The sequence below is a fragment of the Ovis canadensis genome, chromosome 8 (genome assembly GCF_042477335.2).
Source record: "Ovis canadensis isolate MfBH-ARS-UI-01 breed Bighorn chromosome 8, ARS-UI_OviCan_v2, whole genome shotgun sequence".
Lineage (NCBI taxonomy): Eukaryota > Metazoa > Chordata > Mammalia > Artiodactyla > Bovidae > Ovis > Ovis canadensis.
The window spans coordinates 100,660,623-100,681,849 of record NC_091252.1 but is presented as its reverse complement, the minus strand read 5'-3'; the positions used below and the strand labels follow the sequence as shown (position 1 = coordinate 100,681,849).

Sequence of the window (21,227 nt, the reverse complement as noted above, 5' to 3'; positions counted from 1 at the left end):
GTGGGTCGTGATTCCTCGTCTGGAGCTTCCTTGGGTTAGGCGAGGAAGGAGGAGCGCCTCCAGTGAGACGCACGCCCGGGACCGCGGCTGCCTCGGTTACCCGCTCACTGAGCCTCGGCTCCTCCATCGGGGGGCAGACGCCCCGCTTGGATTTCCTTCCGAGACGAAAGCCGGAGGGAGTCCCACGACAGAGAGCATTTAGGACGAGCCCATCTGCTCCCAAAGCTGCCCGCCCCGCTGCGGCTCCCCGTTCTGTTCCCGCCGGCGTTTCCAGGTAGAAACACCGCGGAAGCGCGTGTTGGCTCTTCCGCGCTCTGCTGACCCGACGGGCAGCCGCACCGCCCTCGCTGGCGGAGGAGCCGAGAAGCTGCCCTCTCGGCGTGTTCTCAGACGTGACGCGGTTCAGCGACTCGGCTGCGAGTGGGTCCCAGCTCCGCACTCGCCCTGTTGAACTCGGGCGACACCTCTCCAGGCCACCGCGGTGTGCAGACCCCGCGCTGCAGACTCTTGGGCAGAGAACGGGGTCGGTTTCATTCGGAGACCATCCCGTCGTGTCCTCTGTGCGGCTACAGGGAGGAGGCGGGAACGTCCGCTCTGCTTGCAGAGCCGCAGGGGAAGACCGCGGTCCCCCGGACAGAAGGGCTGTGGGCGGAATACCCGGGCTTTGCCCGAGGCCATCACACCGGGGTGATTCTGCCCCCCGGGGAACACGCGCGGGGCAGGAGTCGCTCCTGGCGTGTGGTGCCCAGAGGTCAGGGTGTTTCCCCGAATCCCACACAGGACAGCCCCCCGGTGCCCCGGAGACTCAACCCCACAAGGTCAGGCGTGCCGAGGTTGGGAACCCCAGCCTAAGGCATGAAGATGAAGGAGTTCAGGCAGACAAATCCGGCAGCTGGAGTCTGGAGATGAGGGCGGTTTCCTTCTCGCGGAGCCTCTGCTTGCTGTCCTGGAAGCTGGATGGCCGTGGACCAGGAACACGCTTTGTGCAGGGCAGGACACCCCCTCTCTGCCCAGAGCCGGGGTCCGGGTGCAGCCCTTCTGAGGGGCCTCGGGGCCAGTCCTGAAGCATCAGCCTCCAAGCTCAGAGTACAACGTACAGCAGCTCTCACGTTCTTGGAAATATCGCTGTGTTTTGCTTTGTTTGTGTCAGCCTTATAAACACCTACTTTTGGATCGTGAATACTGTCATCACATCAACTGCAATTTAAGTTAAACTGCAATTTCAGTTCTAGGTCTTTATACCAATATACTGAAACCAACCTACCCAGGTATACTCCTGGGACACAAAACTGCTGGATTTGCACTTGTTCTCAGCTGCATTTTTACACTCAGGTCCTGAATTAGTGAGACCACATGGAATAGCGACTCAGTGACTCTGGGAGGCAGCGGAGGACAGGGGAGGCTGGCGTGCTGCGGCCCGTGGGGTCGAAAAGAGCCGGACACGACCTGGCTACTGAACAAGAAGAATCTGGTCCCTGGTCTTGGCCCCTGCCCCCCGCTGAGGCAAACCCCACCAGGTGCCCGGGGTCCCCTGCCAGGAGAGTCTGACCTGGGAGGGCACGACGCTGACCCCCCATCTCAGGTTCATCGGGTGGAGTGTCCCCCCCCACCCCCCGTGGACCTGCCTCAGGCTAGGGTGCTGAAGGGGAAGAACCGCAGCGTTCTCTCAGGCACGTCGCAGTGGACAGATGGGCCCTGCTTCCTGAGACCTCGGAGCTGCTCTCGCAGGCGGCTGATGTGAGACTCAGGCCCGCCTTTGTGTCCACGGCCAGCCCCAGAGGCTAGTGGGAGGAGAGGAGATTGTGCAAGACTTGGAAATAACACAACACACAAACTACGCAGATGCCAAAGCGTTAACGCACCTTTCATTTAAAGGAAGATTGAAATGGAATCAGTGATGACCTGCAGAAGGTAACTCTGAGTCAGGGGGATTCACAGGGGAGAGGTGCGTTTGGAAGGAAAGATAATTCGTGTTCCTACTTCATGAGAGGCGCTCACTGTGCAGACTGCTGCAGCTTTGCTTTCATCGCAGCTTTAGGTCTTCGTGGCCTGACGTGACTGGGTGCGTATTCCAGTCTATGCCCGTGTTTACACCGGCCCCGCCACCCCCGTCCCACCCCCCCACCCACCCCCCGCAGTGGTTTCCTCACTCAGTTCAGTTCGATTTAGTCACTCAGTCATGTCTGAATCTTTGCAACCCCATGGACTGCAGCACACCAGGCCTCCCTGTCTATCACCAGCTCCAGGAGCTTGCTCAAACTCATGTCCATTGAGTCAGTGATGCCATCCAACCATCTCATCCTCTGTTGTCCCCTTCTCCTCCTGCCCTCAATGCCTCCCAGCATCAGGGTCTTTTCCAGTGAGTCAGCTCTTCGCATCAGGTGGCCAAAGCATTGGAGTTTCATCTTCAACATCAGTCCTTCCAATGAACACCCAGGACTGGTCTCCTTCAGAATGGACTGGTTGGATCTCCTTGCAGTCCAAGGGACTCTCAAGAGTCTTCTCCAATACCACACTTCAAAAGCATCAATTCTTTGGCACTCTGCTTTGTTCACAGTCCAACTCTCATATCCACACATGACCACTGGAAAAACCATAGCGTTCACTAGACGGACCTTTGTTGGCAAAGTAATATCTCTGCTTTTGAATATGCTATCTAGGTTGGTCATAACTTTTCTTCCAAGGAGTAAGCGTCTTTTAATTTCATGGCTGCAGTCACCATCTGCAGTGATTTTGGAGCCCAAGAAAATAAAGTCAGCCACCGTTTCCCTTGTTTCCCCACATATTTGCCATGAAGTGATGGGACCAGATGCCATGATCTTCGTTTTCTGAATGTTGAGCTTTAAGCCAGCTTTTTTCACTCTCCTCTTTCACTTTCATCAAGAGGCTTTTTAGTTCCTCTTCACTTTCTGCCATAAGGGTGGTGTCATCTGCATATCTGAGGTTATTGATATTTCTCCCAGCAATCTTGATTCCACCTTCTGCTTCCTCCAGCCCAGCGTTTCTCATCATGTACTCTGCATATAAGTTAAATAAGCAGGGTGACAATATACAGCCTTGATGTACTGTTTTCCCAATTTGGAACCAGTCTGTTGTTCCATGTCTGGTTCTAACTGTTGCTTCTTGTCCTGCATAAAGATTTCTCAAGAGGCAGGTCAGGTGGTCTTATATTCCGATCTCTTGAAGAATTTTCCAGTTAGTCATGATCCACATAGTCAAAGGCTCTGGCATAGTCAATAAAGCAGAAACAGATGTTTTTCTGGAACTCTCTTGCTTTTTCGATGATCCAACAGATGTTGGCAGTTTGATCTCTGGTTCCTCTGCCTTTTCTATATCCAGCTTGAACATCTGGAAGTTCTCAGTTCACATACTGTTGAAGCCTGGGATGGAGAATTTTGAGCATTACTTTAGCAGTGTGTGAGATAAGTGCAATTGTGCGGTAGTTTGAGCATTCTTTGGCATTGCCTTTCTTTGGGATTGGAATGAAAACTGACCTTTTCCAGTCCTGCGGCCACTGCTGAGTTTTCCATATTTGCTGGCATATTGAGTGCAGCACTTTCACAGCATCATCTTTTAGGATTTGAAATAGCTCAACTGGAATTCCATCACCTCCACTAGCTTTGTTCGTAGTGATGCTTTCTAAGGCCTACTTGGTTTTACATTCCAGGATGTCTGGCTCTAGGTGAGTGATCACACCATCGTGATGATCTGGGTCCTGAAGATCTTTTTTTATAGTTCTCTGTATTCCTGCCCCCTCTTCTTACTATCTTCTGCTTCTGTTAGGTCCAGACCATTTCTGTCCTTTATGGTGCCCATCTTTGCATGAAATGTTCCCTTGGTATCTCTAATTTTCTTGAAGAGATCTCTAGTCTTTCCCATTCTATTGTTTTTCTCGATTTCTTTGCATTGATCACTGAGGAAGGCATTCTTATGTCTCCTTGCTATTCTTTGGAACTCTGCATTCAGATGAGTATATCTTTCCTTTTCTCCTTTGCTTTTTGCTTCTCATCTTTTCCCAGCTATTTGTAAGGCCTCCCCAGACAGCCATTTTGCTTTTTCACATTTCTTTCTCTTAGGGATGGTTTTCATGAACACCTCTTATACAATATCAAGAACCTCCATCCATAGTTCTTCAGGCACTCTGTCTATCAGATCTAATCCCTTGAATCTATTTGTCATTTCCACTGTATAATCATAAGAAATTTGATTTAGGTCTTACCTAAATGGTCTGGTGATTTTCCCTACTTTCTTCAATTTAAGTCTGAATTTGGCAATAAGGAGTTCATGATCTGAGCCACAGTTGGCTCCCAGTCTTGTTTTTGCTGACTGTATAGAGCTTCTCCATCTTTGGCTGCAAAGAATATAATCAATCTGATTTCGGTGTTGACCATCTGGTGATGTCCATGTGTAGAGTCTTCTCTTGTGTTGTTGGAAGAGGGTGTTTGCTATGACCAGTGCATTCTGTTGGCAAAACTCTATTAGCCTTTGTCCTCCAAAGTCAAACTTGCCTGTTACCCCATGTATTTCTTGACTTCCTGCTTTTGCATTCCAGTCCCCTGTGATGAAAAGGACGTCTTTTTTGGTGTTAGTTCTAGAAGGTCTTGTAGGTCTTCATAGAACCGTTCAGCTTCAGCTTCTTTGGCATTACTGGTTGGGGCATAAACTTGATAACCATGATACTGAATGGTTTGCCTTGGAGACGAACAGAGATCATTCTGTCATTTTCTAGATTGCCCCCAAGTACTGTATTTCGGACTCTTTTGTTGACCATGATGGCTACTCCATTTCTTCTAAGGGATTCTTGCCCACAGTGGTAGATATAATGGTCATCTGAGTTAAATTCACCCATTCCAGTCCATCTTAGTGCACTGATTCCCAAAATGTTGATGTTTACTCTTGCCATCTCCTGTTTGACCACTTCCAATTTGCCTTGATTCATGGACCTAACATTCCAGGTTCCTATGCAATATTGCTCTTTACAGCATCGGACCTTGCTTCTATCACCAGTCACATCCACAGCTGGGTGTTGTTTTTCTCTGGCTCCATCCCTTCATTCTTTCTGGAGTTATTTCTCCATTCTTCTCCAATAGCATATTGGGCACCTACCGAGCTGGGGAGTTCATCTTTCAATGTCCTGTCTTTTTACCTTTTCATATTGTTCATGGGGTTCTCAAGGCAAGAATGCTGATGTGGTTTGCCATTCCCTTCTCCAGTAGACCACGTTTTGTCAGAACTCTCTACCATGACCCGTCCATCTTGCGTGGCCCTCCACGGCATGGCTCATAGTTTCACTGATTTAGACAAGGCTGTGGTCCGTGTGATCAGTTTGGTTAGTCTTCTGTGATTGTGGTTTTCATTCTGTCCGCCCTCTGATGGAGAAGGATCAGAGCTCGTGGAAGCTTCCTGGTGGGAGGGACTGGTTGTGGAGGAATCTGGGTCTTGTTCTCACTCAGGTGGAACCCAGATCCTTGCAGTGGCCAGCAGGCCCGCACTGCCCTGTTCCCGGAGCCCCTCTGGCCCCTCCTCACCCCATCCTTAGCCCACTCCCGAGGGGGCAGCACCCCTCCCTGAACCCAGAACTCCGCTCCCCGCGCTGGGCCTCAGTCTCTCTGAGCACGGGGTGGTCCCCGCCTGAACCCCGCTCCCCACGCTGGGACTCAGTCTCTCTGAGCACGGGGTGGTCCCCGCCTGAACCCCGCTCCCTGCGCTGGGCATCCGTCTCTCTGAGCATGGGGTGGTCCCCGCCTGTCCCCGGCCTCCCGGCCTCGGTGCCTGTTTCAGGGCTCCTGGAACCCAGCGTGCTTCCCAGCTCGTTTCCTGTCCACACCCCTTCATGATGCTCGGTGGTAGCAAGGACGGATGGTGAGAGAAAAGTCCCAGAAGTTTCCTGGTGGCCCAGTGGTGGGGAGTCTGCTTTCACTCTTGGGGCCTGGGTGCAACCCCTTGTCAAGGAGCTAAGATTCCACAAGCCACGTGGTGTGACCGAAAGGCGGAGAGAGAGAGAGAGAGAGAGAGCAATCGGGGGCTTTTCTTCAAATTCAGAATCACCGCATCTCTTCCTTTGGCTTGTTTATTCTCAGAGTGGGCAGGACGACTGGTCCACCCAACACTCCTTGTCATTCGTTTCTTACAATTTTGTATTAACTCTTTTTCCCAGGCAGACACGGTGCTAGGTTCCAGGCAAAAGCAAACCTGTTCTCGGAAAGCTCACAGTCCAGCCAGGGAGGGCTTCACTGACCGCAGAACCAGAGCCAAACGGGGAGCTCGCTGAGGAATCGAAAATGCGGGGAGCCTCTGTGGCTGCCTCTCCGGTGGCCTGATTCCTCTGCAGACACACAGACACAGACTCCCCTCACCCAAGGCGCCGCTCGCCCGTTTCCTCCCTGTGTGTCTGCGAGGCTCACGCGGGTCCGGGGGGACGTCGGCAGCCATCGCCACGTTGTCCCGAAGGGCAACACAGCTGGGTGTCCTTTCAGGAGCAGATTCTCGTGTTCTTAAAATAGCAATAGAGTCAGGTGAAAATAAAGCGCCATCCTTGAAGCTGTGCTGGAGTCAGCGTCTCCCGATTTGTAATTCTAGTGAAGCGTGGCTGACACACTCGGGGCTGAAGCTGGACTGACTGTCCACCCCATTTGTATTCACAACAGACTGCTGACAATTACAGCGCGTTTCTGGGCTCATTTTCATGCTGCGTGTGTAACTTGTCAACCAGAAAAGCAGTGGAATTAAGACAGATGGCTGACACGAATGGAGCTTATTTTTAGAAGGAAAACTGATTGGCATGGAAATTTAATTTTTTCCGGCAGGAAACCTTGGAGCCCTTTCTCTGTGTCATTTGTTTAAGTTAATTGAACAAGAGAAGGTATCTGTTCAGTTTTACAAGGGACTCCACGCTCTGCTAGTCTCGTTTCAAATATGGTATTAATCCTCTCGACAAGTCAGAGGAAACACCCCACCCCGGGAGGGGGTGTGGCGGGCCTGGGCGTTCTCCCCTCCGTCTTGTGGTGCACAGGGCACCTCGAAGCCCTGTGATAGTCAGTGTCTGGGAGGGGAGTCCGTGCTGGACAGAGGTGAGGCCGAGGAAGATGGGGAAATGCAGAGACCAAAAGGAAGAGGAACAAGCGTGTGGATGCTGGGACGTCTGGACCAGTCTCGTCCCCGCTTTCAGCCAGCAGGAATAGGACGTGCTGATACCTGCCTGTGCACCTCACCTGCTAAGGAGAATCCTGCCCTCTGCATCCTCTGTTGGGGCTGGACTCGCTTCGTGGGCTGTGGAAGCATCCAGCTGCTCAGAGAGCAGCTCCTGGAGAGTCTGTTTTGCCAGCCTCACTGGTCGCTGACCGCTGGGTGGCGTCTGCACCAGGAGAGGGCAGAGCCTCTGGTCCTCCCCACCTGTGGTCCATCCACACCCTCTGAGCATCCGCAGCGAGAAGGGAGGCCTTGCGTGTGGATCTATTTACTGAGAATTTTCCCCTCACTTTTGTTGCATAAGGAAGACTATAAAGCAACATTGTTCTCAAAATAAGGGACTCAGTTGACCAGGGCTCGCTTGGACGAGAAGCCAGTCCCACAGTCACCATCCCAAGAAACTGACCCCCAGGGAGAAGTTCCTCCTGGACGCTTCCCAGCAGTGTTCTCGACCCCGAGAGCTGTCCGCCACAAACCTGGGCTTTGCGCTCGGGCACAGGGACCAGTCATCACACCTCTGTTTGTCCTTCCTGAGCTTTCTGCAAACAACCGCAGGAAACATCTGTGGATAAACACAGCCAGCCCTCGCCAACGACAGTCGGGCTCAGGACTCTGGGTCTGAACAGAACTCGCCGCTGCATGCTGGTCCCCCATTGCCCAGACTGAGGCGGGGGGGCAGCAGCCAGCAGGCAGCTGCGGGAGCCTGAGCCTGCCTCCACTCCCCAGGGACCTCCTTCCAGGCATTGCCTACTCCCCAACTCCAGGCCCACCGGGGACCCCACCACGGTGCCCTGCCCACCCCCTGGCTTCCGGTTGGTTCCACCTGGGGAAACACCCCAGGAGGGAGGAGGGCAGCACCCTCAGGCCTGGGGGGCCCTGTCCGTGCGTCCATGCAGCCACCTCTGGTCCCGTCATAGCTCCCCTCCCCCTGCCCCAGGCCATCGGTGTGGTAAAAAAGTTTCTTCTTTCTTGTTCATCCTGCATCCTGTTCCATCGTGATTTGTCCGTCTAGTCAAAGCTATGGTTTATCCAGTGGTCATGTGTGGATGTGAGAGCTGGACCATAAAGAAAGCTGAGCACCGAAGAACTGATGCTTTTGGACTGTGGTATTGGAGAAGACTCTTGAGAGTCCCTTGGACTGCTAGGAGATCCAACCAGTCCATCCTAAAGGAGATCAGTCCTGAATATTCATTGGAAGGACTGATGCTGAAGCTGAAACTCCAATACTTTAGTCACCTGATGTGAAGAGCTGACTCATTGGAAAAGACCCTGATGCTGGGAAAGATTGAGGGCAGGAGGAGAGGGGGACGACAGAGGATGAGAGGGCTGGATGGCATCACCATCTCAATAGACATGAGTTTGAGCAAACACTGTAAGTTGGTGATGGACAGGGAGGCCAGGCGTACTGCAGTCCGTGGGGTCGCACAGAGATGGACATGACTTCGTGACTGAATAATAAAAATCCTAAAATTTTATTTGAAAGAAAAAAAAAGAATATACTATTAGCTTTTTTAAAAAACCACCACTAATGATTTTAATCTTCTCAAGTTCCAAACGGGTCACAGCCCAGGAACTGAATGGCCAGCAGGCAGCTGGGGCAGAGAGGGTCCTAGAACCTCGCTGGCCAGCGGGGGACCCACGCAGCATAAAGACCACCGCAGGCAGCTAAGCATCCTCACGTTAAGGCTTCCCCTTCACCAGCTGCTAAAGGAGCCTTTAAGACGTCCCCTCTAGACAGACGCGCTGTGTGTTGACTTCCTTCAATAACAGAAGTCACCCTGGCGTCCGAGCTAGAACTTCAGTAACAAGAGGAGGAAGGTGCTGGGTCAAGAAGGGAAGTGCGGCGTTTCACTGGACGCGGAGCCCCAGTGTGTTGTGGGGCTCACGGTCCCAGTGTGATGTCAGCAGGGCCTGGCGTCGGGTTTAATACCCAGCCGGGGAGAGGCACAGACTCCGCGCCCACCGTCCTCGGCGGTGAGGGGGCAGCGGGTGGGGGCTGCAGAGCACTCACTCTGGGTCCTCCTCCACCCCCCCAGGCATTTTGCTCACCTGAAGAAGAGAGTGAGTTTATGCCGAGCTCTGCTTGGAGCCTTGGATGAGATGGGGAGTGAAAGCGAGTTTTCCTCCCTCTGAAATATGCGTCCTCCCCGTGGCGAATGTTTTGAAATTGGGTGAAGCTAACGGGCAGGGAAGAGCACTGCTTCTGAGTGTCGAATCCCACCAGGTGCTGTAGACTTTGCGAGCTCGGGGTCCCCTCCCCAACCCGCTCCATCCCCACAGAAAGCTGGACCGGGGCGCAGGAAGCTGCCTCCTCAGGAGCCTGTGGTGATCCACCCACAGTGACAAGGCATGAATGAACTGAATGAACGCCTGCCTGGATCAAGGTCCGCGTTCATCCATGACACCTGTGGTTGGGAGCTGGAGAAGGAAATGGCAACCCACTTCAGTACTCTTGCCTAGAGAATCCTGTGGATGGAGGAGCCTGGTGGGCTGCTGTCCATAGGGTCGCACAGAGTCGGACATGACTGAAGCAAATTAGCGTGCATCCATGCATGCATTGGAGAAGGAAATGGCACCCTACTCCAGTGTTCTTGCCTGGAGAATCCCAGGGACAGGGGAGCCTAGTGGGCTGCCGTCTATGGGGTCACACAGAGTCGGTCATGACTGAAGTGACTTAGCAGCAGCAGCAGGAGCAGTGGTTGAAAGCCATCTGTCTTCACGGAGGAAAGAATTTTATCTGCCATCCTAAGACCCGGGCTACACTTGCCAGGAAGAGGAGGAAGGTTGGAAGCCTGAGGGAGCATCCATTCGGATAAGCCACGGCGCAACCTCAGGGCCAACCCGGTGTCTCCCGGTCAGAACCGCGCTGGGTCTCCCTTTGTGCCTGGTGTGTAGCCTCCCAAGGAGGCGAGAGACACACAGCAGCTGGAGGCCCACTTTGGACAGAGAGAGGGCACAGCCCTGCCCCTCCCAGAGCCTGACGAGTATAGAAAAACCACCTTCTGCTTATGGGGTGCCTGTGTGAGCTCCCCAAACTCACCCTTCTTCATCCAGCTGTGTAACGGCTTAAAATTTAGTGTCTGGAGGCAAGTGCCTTTTTCTTTTTAATGTCAGTCTGTTGCTCACTAGGAAAGAAAGGATGGCCGTGCATTTCTGGGCAGTGTTGGGTTATCTTGGCTGAGGTCAAGCTGGAGACGGGGAGCGCGAGGGCGCAGAAGGGGGCCCAGCCGCGGGCGCCCGCTGGACGCCGCACGTCACACACCCTGTCTGTTTCAGATCATCGACAAGAGTAAAAGGGACCCCTCGGAGGAGATCGAGATTCTCCTGCGGTACGGCCAGCACCCCAACATCATCACCCTCAAAGACGTAAGTGCCCTCCGGCGCCCCTGCTGTCGAGCTGTGTCTGTGCCCCGCCCCCGGAAGCCCCGTGGATGCGCAGAGCCGCTTGCCGCCAGCTCATCCGCCCTTCCTGGTGCCTCGGAGCACGAGGCCGCTGCTGCCCGGAACCCTCGGGGTCACCCGGCAGCCGGGGGCCCGACCTGCTGGGCCGTTCATCACATCCCATTGATCGCCCCCCACCTCTTCCCGGATTCTCGTAACCGGGCATGCAGTGGGCGAGAGGAGAGAGAACCCGCGAGGAGTCTAACCCGGCTGTGCTGTCTCTCACCGTCGTGGAGAGCGCGGAGCCAGTGAAGCGGGGCTTCAGCTCTGACGCTCCAGGTCCACGGCCCCGGCCAGCTTCCCTCTGTCCGTGTTGAGTGATGCGGGGTCCTTGTCCCTGGAAGGACAGGGAGGGGGTGACCAGGCGCACTGGAGCCAGTCGGATGCTCCTGGCAGCGTCCATCCCGGCCGGGGAGTCAGAATGGGGAGTGCGCTGGCCTCCTCTCCGCCCCTGCCCTCCACCCCAGAGTGACCCCAGGGTCGTCAGCCCAGAACCTCAAGATACTAGGACCCGCCCCTCGGTCTCCCCAGGGCCCTGTGAACGCTGGGCAGGCGTAAGAGGCCTTCCTGACGCTGGCTCAGTTCTGAGGACAGGCCTATGTGAACAAAGCGTAAAGGGAAGCCCAGCCCCCAGACGGCGCGCTGGCCTGCCCCGCCCCTCCCGGCGTGGCGCCCCCGTGCCCGCGGCCTGGCGCCCCTGTGCCCGCGGCCTGCCGGCGGGGTCCCTAAGCCGGGCGCGCTCTCGCCCGCCAGGTCTACGACGACGGAAAGTTTGTGTACCTGGTGACGGAGCTGATGCGCGGCGGCGAGCTGCTGGACCGCATCCTGCGGCAGCGGTACTTCTCGGAGCGGGAGGCCAGCGCCGTGCTGTGCACCATCACCAAGACGATGGACTACCTCCACTCGCAGGGGGTAAGGCGCCCCGGGGCGGGCCGCGGGAGGCCGGGAAGCCGGCGCCCCAGGACCGCGGCCTCGGCACTTAGGAACCAGGCGGCCCGCCTTCCTTCCCAACCCCAGCCGTTCCTCATGGGCCTGCGTGATTTCAGACGCACGCAGCCTGCATCCAGGAGCTCGGTCAGATTTAAATTCACTGGGACCGATTACAGTGAAAACGTACTTCGGACTTGATGGTGGGGTGCTCCTCACTGTCCCACCCCCACCGCCCAGGAGGCCGGTGATGAAATGACTGTGAGAGCTGAGATCGCAGCCCTCTAGGCTCCGGAGCAGACCCATTTCACAGATGAGGAGACTGGAGCACAGAAGGGTTGAGGGTCTGGCCCAAAGCTGCACGCAGAGCCGGTTTCCTCCCAGCACCGTGCCTCCAGGCCCGCCCCCCACCCCAGCCCCAGATTCCCCGCCTGGTCAGCAGCCCCTGGTAGGCCTGCACTGTTCCTCCGCCAGCTGCACACGTGTGCCCTCTGAACAGGGCACTCTTCTGGGCCCCCACGGCAGTCGCTGTTTCCGGGATTAGTAAACCCTTCCCAGGACAGTCAGACTCCAGGGCGGCCCTTCAGAGGGTGGTTTGGCAGACTGGCCTGTTTGCAAGAGGGGAGCTGGCATTGGGGTCTTTAGTCTCCCGGCCTCGCAGTCTCTGAAGCCTCACCGGCCGCCTGCCAAGGCTTTTTTCATCTGCCTCCCCCGTCCTCTGTCTGGCCGTGAACAGCACAATGGAGACACTTGGGCCCCACGCGGGGTGTGGGCACGCCACGCGTTCTCACAACGGGCCTCTGTCCCCTTCCAAAGAAGCCGCTTTGTGCCCTGAAGAGCTGAGCAGCCTCTGTGCTTTGAAGTGCCGCTGGCTCTGTCCCTGGTGCTCAGAGTGCCCAGCCGCTCCCCGGGCACAGATGCAGCCTCGGGTTTCTGCCCCCTGGCCATGAGCACAGGACGCAGGCTTCTTGTCTGCACACTGGCTGGGGTACCCGGCACCTGCCCACGCTGGAACGTGGCCACACACGGCCGGCCTGTATCCTCAGAAATCCAAGTTCCTGACCACCAGCAGTGTCCCCGAGTGATGGCCCCAGGGGGCCCCGCGATCCTGGACAGCTGCCTACTTATTTATTCATCCAGACACTCGCCATCCAAGAGGCTGGGGCAGTTGGTTGGTCCTTAGTTCTGAGCATCTGTGTAAGAGAAAGAGAAGGGGGAAGGACCTGCGGAGTTCACAGCATCCCAGCCAATGGCTTCCTGCCGCCAGACCCACCCTGAGGAAACGGCTCCAAATGAGCGCTTATCTCGCGAGGGCACCCCCACCTCTGCTTCTCGCCCCTGCTCCATCCCGGCCCCCGATTTAGGCGTGGCTTCTCCTGCTTCTCCAGGTTGTTCACCGGGACCTAAAGCCGAGCAATATCCTGTACGTGGACGAGTCTGGAAACCCCGAATCCATCCGCATCTGTGACTTCGGGTTTGCCAAGCAGCTGCGAGCCGAGAACGGGTTGCTTATGACCCCCTGCTACACGGCCAACTTCGTGGCCCCGGAGGTGAGAGGACCGCTGGGCCGGCGGGGGTCGGAAGGCCGCCCACGTGGGCCGCTGGAGTGCGCAGGGGCACCAGCGGGCAGGCAGTCAGCCGCTGATAGTGCTCAGACACCGCTATTTTAACATTTTCATTTCCTGTTTGTGAAACCTGTAATGTAGAATTGTCGTCGTGCTATAGACGATTTCGACCAAATCTGCTTACTTGCTAAGACTTGGTGGGAAGTGGGCACCTCAGGTCGCCCCGGTGGTAAAGAACCCACCCGCCCATGCACGAGACATAGAAGACTTGGGTTCCATCGCTGGGTCCGGAAGCTCCCCTGGAGGAGGAAATGGCAGCCCATTCCAGGATTCTCGCCTGGAGAATCCCATGGACAGAGGAGCCTGGCGGGCTACGGTCCATGGGGTTGCCAAGAGTCAGACACGACTGAAGCACGCAAGTACACAGAGTGAGAACTAATGCGCTGGTGTCTCCTCAACTGGGAGGGGAGCCAGTGGGTCACCTGGGATCAGAAACCCACCGGCAGCTGCACTGGGAGAGCGCGCGTGTGCACAGACCTTATGCCTGAATTCCAGCTCCAGACTGCCTTCCACGACAGGCGCACCGGGGGCCGGGGGGTAGAATGTCACAGTTCTGCAGAGATTTGCAGGTGAGGACCCAGTGGATCCTGAGGGGCCCCCTCCGCCCTCGGCTCCGGGCCTCAGAGAACCACAGCAGCGCATCCCCATTCCGCGCTTCGAGGGGTCGTGCCCCATAGGCCCTGGAGTCCCTGATGCGTTTGTGAAGAAAAATCTAGCTTCTTGCTCTTTAGGAAACAGCCAAACCAGAAGCGCTGGTGAGAGCAAGACTAGTGCAGAGGAGGCTAACGATGCTGGGGAGTGAGGGGGGTTGGGCGGGCGGAGGGGGGCGTCAGGAATGGAAACAAACCTCGGGTTCCGTGTGGATCCTTCTGGTTGCAGGTGAAGCTGCCCCAGAGCGTTTCTAGGCGGGCGCGGTGGCGGGTACCGCGCGTCGTAAGAGAGCCATGCTGACACCTAGTGGTCAGGCTGTGAACTGTCCGAGAGGCGGTGCGGGCAGGGTCTGCAAGCTGACCCCGGGGCAGTGGTCCCCGAGGAGGATGTCTGCGTGCCTGCCAGGATACGGATGGACGCGCAGCCCAGGCTGGCCTGTGGGGCCGATATTAGACTGTCTAGATGATACCTGCGGCCCCTTTAAAAACAATCTGGTTCTATTCGATCAACATTACTGCGTTATTTGGTCGATGCTAATAATATTATTATTATTAAAATGGCTGTCTGGGGAGGCCTTACAGATAGCTGTGAAAAGAAGAGAAGCGAAAAGCAAAGGAGAAAAGGAAAGATATAAGCATCTGAATGCAGAGTTCCAAAGAATAGCAAGAAGAAGTAAGAAAGCCTTCTTTAGCGATCAATGCAAAGAAATCAAGGAAAACAACAGAATGGGAAAGACTAGAGATCTCCTCAAGAAAATTAGAGATACCAAGGGAACATTTCATGCAAAGATGGGCTCGATAAAGGACAGAAATGGTATGGACCTAACAGAAGCAGAAGATAGTAAGAAGAGGTGGCATGAATACACAGAAGAACTGTACAAAGAAGATCTTCACGAGCCAGATAATCATGATGGTGTGATCACTCATCTAGAGCCAGACATCCTGGAATGTGAAGTCAAGTGGGCCTTAGAAAGCATCACTACGAACAAAGCTAGTGGAGGTGATGGAATTCCAGTGGAGCTATTTCAAATCCTGAAAGATGATGCTGTGAAAGTGCTGCACTCAATACGCCAGCAAATGTGGAAAACTCAGCAGTGGCCACAGGACTGGAAAAGGTCAGTTTTCATTCCAATCCCAAAGAAATGCAATGCCAAAGAATACTCAAACTACCGAACAATTGTACTCATCTCACACGCTACTAAAGTAATGCTCAAAATTCTCCAAGCCAGGCTTCAACAATGTGTGAACCGTGAACTTCCTGATGTTCAAGCTGGTTTTAGAAAAGGCAGAGGAACCAGAGATCAAATTGCCAACATCCGCTGGATCATGGAAAAAGTAAGAGAGTTCCAGAAAAAAATCTATTTCTGCTTTATGGACTATGCCAAAGCCTTTGACTGTGCGGATCACAATAAACTGTGGAAAATTCTTAGAGAGATGGGAATACCAGACCACCTGACCTGCCTCTTGAGAAACCTGTATGCAGGTCAGGAAGCAACAGTTAGAACTGGACATGGAATAACAGACTGGTTCCAAATAGAAAAAGGAGTGCATCAAGGCTGTATATTGTCACCCTGCTTATTTAACTTCTATGCAGAGTACATTATGAGAAACACTGGACTGGAAGAAACACAAGCTGGAATCAAGATTGCCGGGAGAAATATCAATAACCTCAGATATGCAGATGACACCTCCCTTATGGCAGAAAGTGAAGAGGAACTAAAAAGCCTCTTGATGAAAGTGAAAGAGGAGAGTGAAAAAGTTGGCTTAAAGCTCAACATTCAGAAAACTAAGATCATGGCATCTGGTCCCATCACTTCATGGGAAACAGATGGGGAAACAGTGTCAGACTATTTTTTGGGGGGGCTCCAAAATCACTGCAGATGGTGACTGCAGTCATGAAATTAAAAGACGCTTACTCCTTGGAAGAAAAGTTATGACCAACCTAGATAGCATATTCAAAAGCAGAGACATTACTTTGCCGACTAAGGTCCGTCTAGTCAAGGCTATGGTTTTTCCTCTGGTCATGTATGGATGTGAGAGTTGGACTGTGAAGAAGGCTGAGCGCCGAAGAATTGATGCTTTTGAAGTATGGTGTTGGAGAAGACTCTTGAGAGTCCCTTGGACTGCAAGGAGATCCAACCAGTCCATTCTGAAGGAGATAAGCCCTGGGATTTCTTTGGAAGGAATGATGCTAAAGCTGAAGCTCCAGTACTTTGGCCACCTCATGCCAAGAGTTGACTCATTGGAAAAGACTCTGATGCTGGGAGGGATTGGGGGCAGGAGGAGAAGGGGACAACAGAGGATGAGATGGCTGGATGGCATCACTGACTCGATGGACGTGAGTCTGAGTGAACTCCGGGAGTTGGTGATGGACAGGGAGGCCTGGCGTGCTGCGATTCATGGGATCGCAAAGAGTTGGACACGACTGAGCGACTGAACTGAACTAAACTGAACTGAACTGAATAATAATATTAATGGTTTTAGTGATTTTAGACTACCTTACGCTGATCTATTACTTTACCATTTACCAAACACTTTACCAGTATTTTTTGCTTTTATCCTCATATGCCATATGGAATGGATGGGGTAGATAGTATTAGCCACATTTCACAGATTCAAAACAAAAAAAAAAAAAAGAGAAACAGCCTCCATGGAAGGGACGTTGAAGATACTCAGCTAGTGGAGATGAGAAGAGCTTGAACACTGACCCCTGGGCCTGTCCACATACCTCGGTGACTTCCCTACAGTGCTGGAGGCACCGTGCCCCAAGTACAGAGAACCTGGCCCTTGTGTCTAAGGAAATTGTACACAGCTCTCCTGACGCCACATTTGGCATAAAACCAGCGACCTGCAGTTTCCAGGAGCATCTGTGCTCTTTCTTTATTGTTACTCTCAATTGTGAGCATAGCAGAGGACTGCTCTCTTCTGAACTGGGTGCTCCTGGGACACATGAAAATTCTCCCATCCTAACTAGTCCTCAGAAAATCAAACACAGACTTACCCAGTGACCAAGCAATTCCACCTCTGGGTGTAAACCCGAAAGAGTTGAAAGCAAAGGTAGGAATGGAAATCTGTCTGTGTGTCGACAGCAGCGTTATTCACAGCAGCCAGAAGGTGGAGACAGCGCAAGAGCCCATCGTGGAAGAACGGCTGAGCGGGGTGCTAGCCAGCCTCTAAAAGGAGGGAGGGCTTCCCAGGCGGCGCTAGTGGCAAAGAACGTGCCTGCCAATGCAGGAGACACAAGAGACTCCAGTTCCATCCGGAAGATCCTCTGGAGAAGGAAATGGCAGCCCACTCCAGTATTCTTGCCGGGAGAATCCATGGACAGAGGAGCCTGGTGGGCTGCAGTCCATGGCGCTCAAAAGACTCAGACACGACTGAGAGATGAAGCAAAAGGACAGAAATCCTGTCCCAGGTCACAGCGTGGATGAACCCCGAGAACACGGTGTTAAAAGTGGGATAAAGAAAAACCCAATGACATGATTCCCCTCACATGAGGGACCTAGCGTCATCACATCATAGAGACAGAAAGTAAAATCGTAGTTCCCGGGGCTGGGGGAGGGGAGCGGGAGCTGTTTCTTGGGGACAGAGTTTCAGGTTTTCAAAACAAGACGAGTTCTGTCAAGGGAAGGTGGTGTGAATGCATCTGCCGCCACTCAGCCACTCCTAAAGGTGGCGAAGCTGGGAGTGTTGTGCCAAGTGTATTTTGTGAGAGAAATTAAAACCTAGACAGCGTGTTAAAGGCAGAGGTATCACTTTGCTGACAAAGGTCCATCTCGTCAAAGCTCTGGGTTTTCTAGTAGTTGTGTGCAGATACGAGAGCTGGACCACAAAGAAGGCTGAGCACCAAAGAACTGATGCTTTCAAACTATAGCGTGGGAGAAGACTCTGGAGAGTCCCTTGGACTACAAGGAGATCACAGCAGTGAATCCTAAAGGAAATCAATCCTGAGTATTCATTTGGAAGGACTGATGCTGAAGCTGAGGCTTCAATACTTTGGCCACCTGATGTGAAGAGCCAACTCACTGGAAAAGACCCTGATGCTGGAAGGATTTAGGAGAGGAGAAGGGAATGACAGAGGGTGAGATAGTTGGATGGCATCACTGACTCGATGGACAAGAGTTTGAGCAAAAGCTCCAACTTGCTGGTGGTGAAGATGGTGAAGGACAGAAGCCTGGCACGCTGCAGTCCATGGGGTCACAAACAGTCAGACGTGACTAAGCAACTGGATGACGAACTTCAGTCGTGTCCAACTCTAGCGACCCCATGAAGTGTAACCCACCTGCCTCCTCTGTCCATGGAATTCTCCAGGCAAGAACCCTGGAGGGGGTTGGATGTCCTTCTCCAAGGGATCTTCCTGACCCGGGGATTGATCTGCACCTCTTATGTCTCCTGCGCTGGCAGGCAGGTTCTTTACCACCAGCACCACCTGGGAAGCCTAAATATATTTTACTACGCTAAAAATAATTCTGCCTTTTTTCCCCCACACCACATGACTTGCAAGATCTCAGTTCCCCAACCAGGAATTGAATCTGGGCCACCACAGTGAAAGCCCAGGGTCCTAACCATGAGGCCACCAGGGAGCTCCCCAAACTCTTCTTCCTCCAAAGTTAAATGTCCCCTTTTCCATGTTCGTCAAGAGCCAGGGCTCTCTGTGCGCGCTGGTCTTGGGGGAATCCTACTGTGGGAAATTGGGGTTGGCTTTGCAGTAGTACACGATGGTCTCACTGAAGACTTCCCCCACCGCCCCCCATGCCCCACCCCCCACCTCCATCCCCTACCCACACCTCCATCCCCTACCCCCACCTCCACCGGCCTTATGGTCCCATCACAGCAACACGCTTTGAACTTGAACTCCTCTGCCCAGCGCTGATCCACATCTGCTCTCCCCACAGGTCCTGAAGCGGCAGGGCTATGACGCGGCATGTGACATCTGGAGCCTGGGGATCCTGCTCTACACCATGCTGGCGGGGTAATGCAGCCCGTGTGGGGGCCGCTCAGGCCCCCGCTCAGGCCAGGAGCTCAGGCCCGGGGCCCGGTGGATGGCCAGAGGGCGGGGGCAGGAAGTTTAGCACTGCCTGTCGTTCAGGGGTGTCTCTGGAATTAGGGAGCTGGCGCTGCAGGGCTCAGCTCACCCACAGAACCCCAAGCCTCAGACCATGAGGCCACTGTCAACTCTGGACTATGCACCCTCTGGAAAGGTCACATCTTTGCTTAGAAACGTCTCCTCGAGCCAGGAAGCCAGCAGGCGGCCCTGGGCTCCAGCGCACAGACACCCTCACTTGCTCTGCTCCCAGGGGAATCCTGCCCTGAGCCCCTCACTGCCCTCACTTTTGACTGAGAGGAGGACACTGTGGACGCTGAAGGCTCCTTCCGGCCAGGAAGGCCTGGAATCCAAGGATCCCCTAGTGCCCAGCGGCTTAAACGTTATTAGACACTTGGGTGGCGGGGCAGGCGAGATGTCTAGGTCATCCAGTCCTCTTTACTGGGCAAAATGGAGAAAAGGGCCTCGCAGGAGTGATCGAGGATGGCCTGCTGCTTGTGTGGCCTCAGTGGCGCGCTTCCCAGTGAGTTGGGGGCGGTGTCCAGTGGAGGGGGAGCCCGGGTGGCCTGCCATCTATTTCCAGTGCCCCTCTTGGTGGTCCTTCCGGGGCTCACTTTGCTGATACTTAACTAGGAGCACAGAGCTGCCACGGAACGGAGTGCTGTTAGAATCACACGCAAGTCCTTTCCGAGGAAGGCTACGCTGACCCACCCTGGTTTACGTGAGGGGTGGCAGGAAACATCTGTCCCACATTAGGGATGCGCAAGAAGTATTCACACTCGGTGCATCTCTGCACTCCACTGCTATAGTGTATCGTGCTGCCCATTTCCAACTGAGCCTCAAAAAATTAATTTGTCAAAGAACCCACTGTTGGTAATATATCGACCATGGGTCTCTCAGACTTCAAATCCCAGGCTCCCATCCACTATGCCGCACTGTCGCCATGGAAACCATATCTCGGGGAAACCGCTGTGCCCCTCTGTCACCAGGGAAGCCGGAGATGGTCCTGAGGCCTCATCTTTGAGTCCACATCCTCCTTTGCCCTGTCAGCCTTTAACACTGGCCAGCAGGGAAAAGAGACACAGCAGGGAGTAAAGCACACTCTGCCGTGAACCTTGGATTTGGAGCATGATGAGAAAGGAAAGAATGATTGCTTTTACCACAGAGAGGCTCAGTGAGCTTTACCGCAGATTGTAGAATGGAAGCTCACCACGAATCTCTCATCACACAGATTCACCCCTTTTGCAAACGGGCCGGACGACACCCCCGAGGACATCTTGGCAAGGATTGGCAGCGGAAAGTACGCCCTTTCCGGGGGAAACTGGGACTCCATCTCTGACGCGGCCAAGGTGAGCTCTCTGCCTGGCGCCCTCACGGCCCCGGGGTGGAGATTCTGCAGGAGCGTCTCCGAGGAAGCTAGAGGATACTTCTCGTGCAAATGACTTAGATATTTTGTACTCAGAGACTCTGTACGCCTTTCAGATTAAAAAAAAAAATTATTTTCGCAAAAATATTTCATAGCCCTTTTCACATTTTCTGTAGTCTTGTGTATTAGAGTTCTTCGGGGACACAGAACAGGGTGTGCATGTACAGAGAGACTGAGACAGAGGGAGGGAGGTCTGTTTCTATGGAATCGTGGAGGCTGGTAATGGTTAAGTCCAAAATCTCCAGGGCAGGCCAGAAGCCTGGAGGCTCAGGGAGACATAGAAGTTGCCACTCTCGTCCAAAGCTGTCTTCTGGCAGAATCTCCTCTTCCTTGGGGACGTCAGCCTTTTTTCACTTAAAATCTTCAACTGGTTGGATGAGGCCCACCCACATCATGGAGAAGTTGATGGATTTAAATGTTAATGTCACTTTCACAGAAACATCGAGGCCAGTGGGCTTGGTTTCTGTTAGGTTTTTGCCTTGCCACCTGGCTCGTTGGGATCTTAGTTCTCCATCCAGGGATCGAACTGGGGCCCTCAGCAGTGAAAGCGCAGAGTCCCAACCACTGGCCCATCAGGGAATTCTCTACTGTGAGGGTTGTTTTTTTTTTTAAATTTTATTTAGCTGTGTTGTCTCAGTGGCGGCACTCGGGATGTTTTGTCACGGTGCACGGTCTCCCCGGTTGCAACGTGCAGGCTCCAGAGCACACGGGCTTCAGTAGTCGAATCTCAGGGGTTTACTTGCTCTGCAGCAGGTGGGGTCTTAGTTACCTGACCAGGGATCGAACCTGTGCCCCCTGCATTGCAAGGATTCTTAACCACTGGACCACTGGGGAAGTCCCTGTGAGGTCTTGAGCAAGTCAATAAAGTTCTCCCAACTTTTCATTTTTACACCTGAAAATGGGAAGAACAATCCTTCTAGGAAATA

At 53.8% G+C, this 21,227-nt stretch overlaps 1 protein-coding gene across 6 annotated transcripts in view; it reads left to right on the top strand.

Moving 5' to 3' along the window:
- The window catches only part of RPS6KA2 (ribosomal protein S6 kinase A2), a 334,483-nt gene that overhangs the window by 307,123 nt on the left and 6,133 nt on the right, over positions 1 to 21,227 (top strand). For all 6 annotated transcript variants that reach the window (XM_069599347.1, XM_069599348.1, XM_069599349.1 and 3 more), the window contains 5 exons: positions 10,465 to 10,554; positions 11,383 to 11,541; positions 12,945 to 13,106; positions 18,727 to 18,803; positions 20,107 to 20,224. In XM_069599347.1, the coding sequence (XP_069455448.1) occupies positions 10,465 to 10,554; positions 11,383 to 11,541; positions 12,945 to 13,106; positions 18,727 to 18,803; positions 20,107 to 20,224 (606 nt within the window). The remainder of the gene's footprint in view (positions 1 to 10,464; positions 10,555 to 11,382; positions 11,542 to 12,944; positions 13,107 to 18,726; positions 18,804 to 20,106; positions 20,225 to 21,227) is intronic.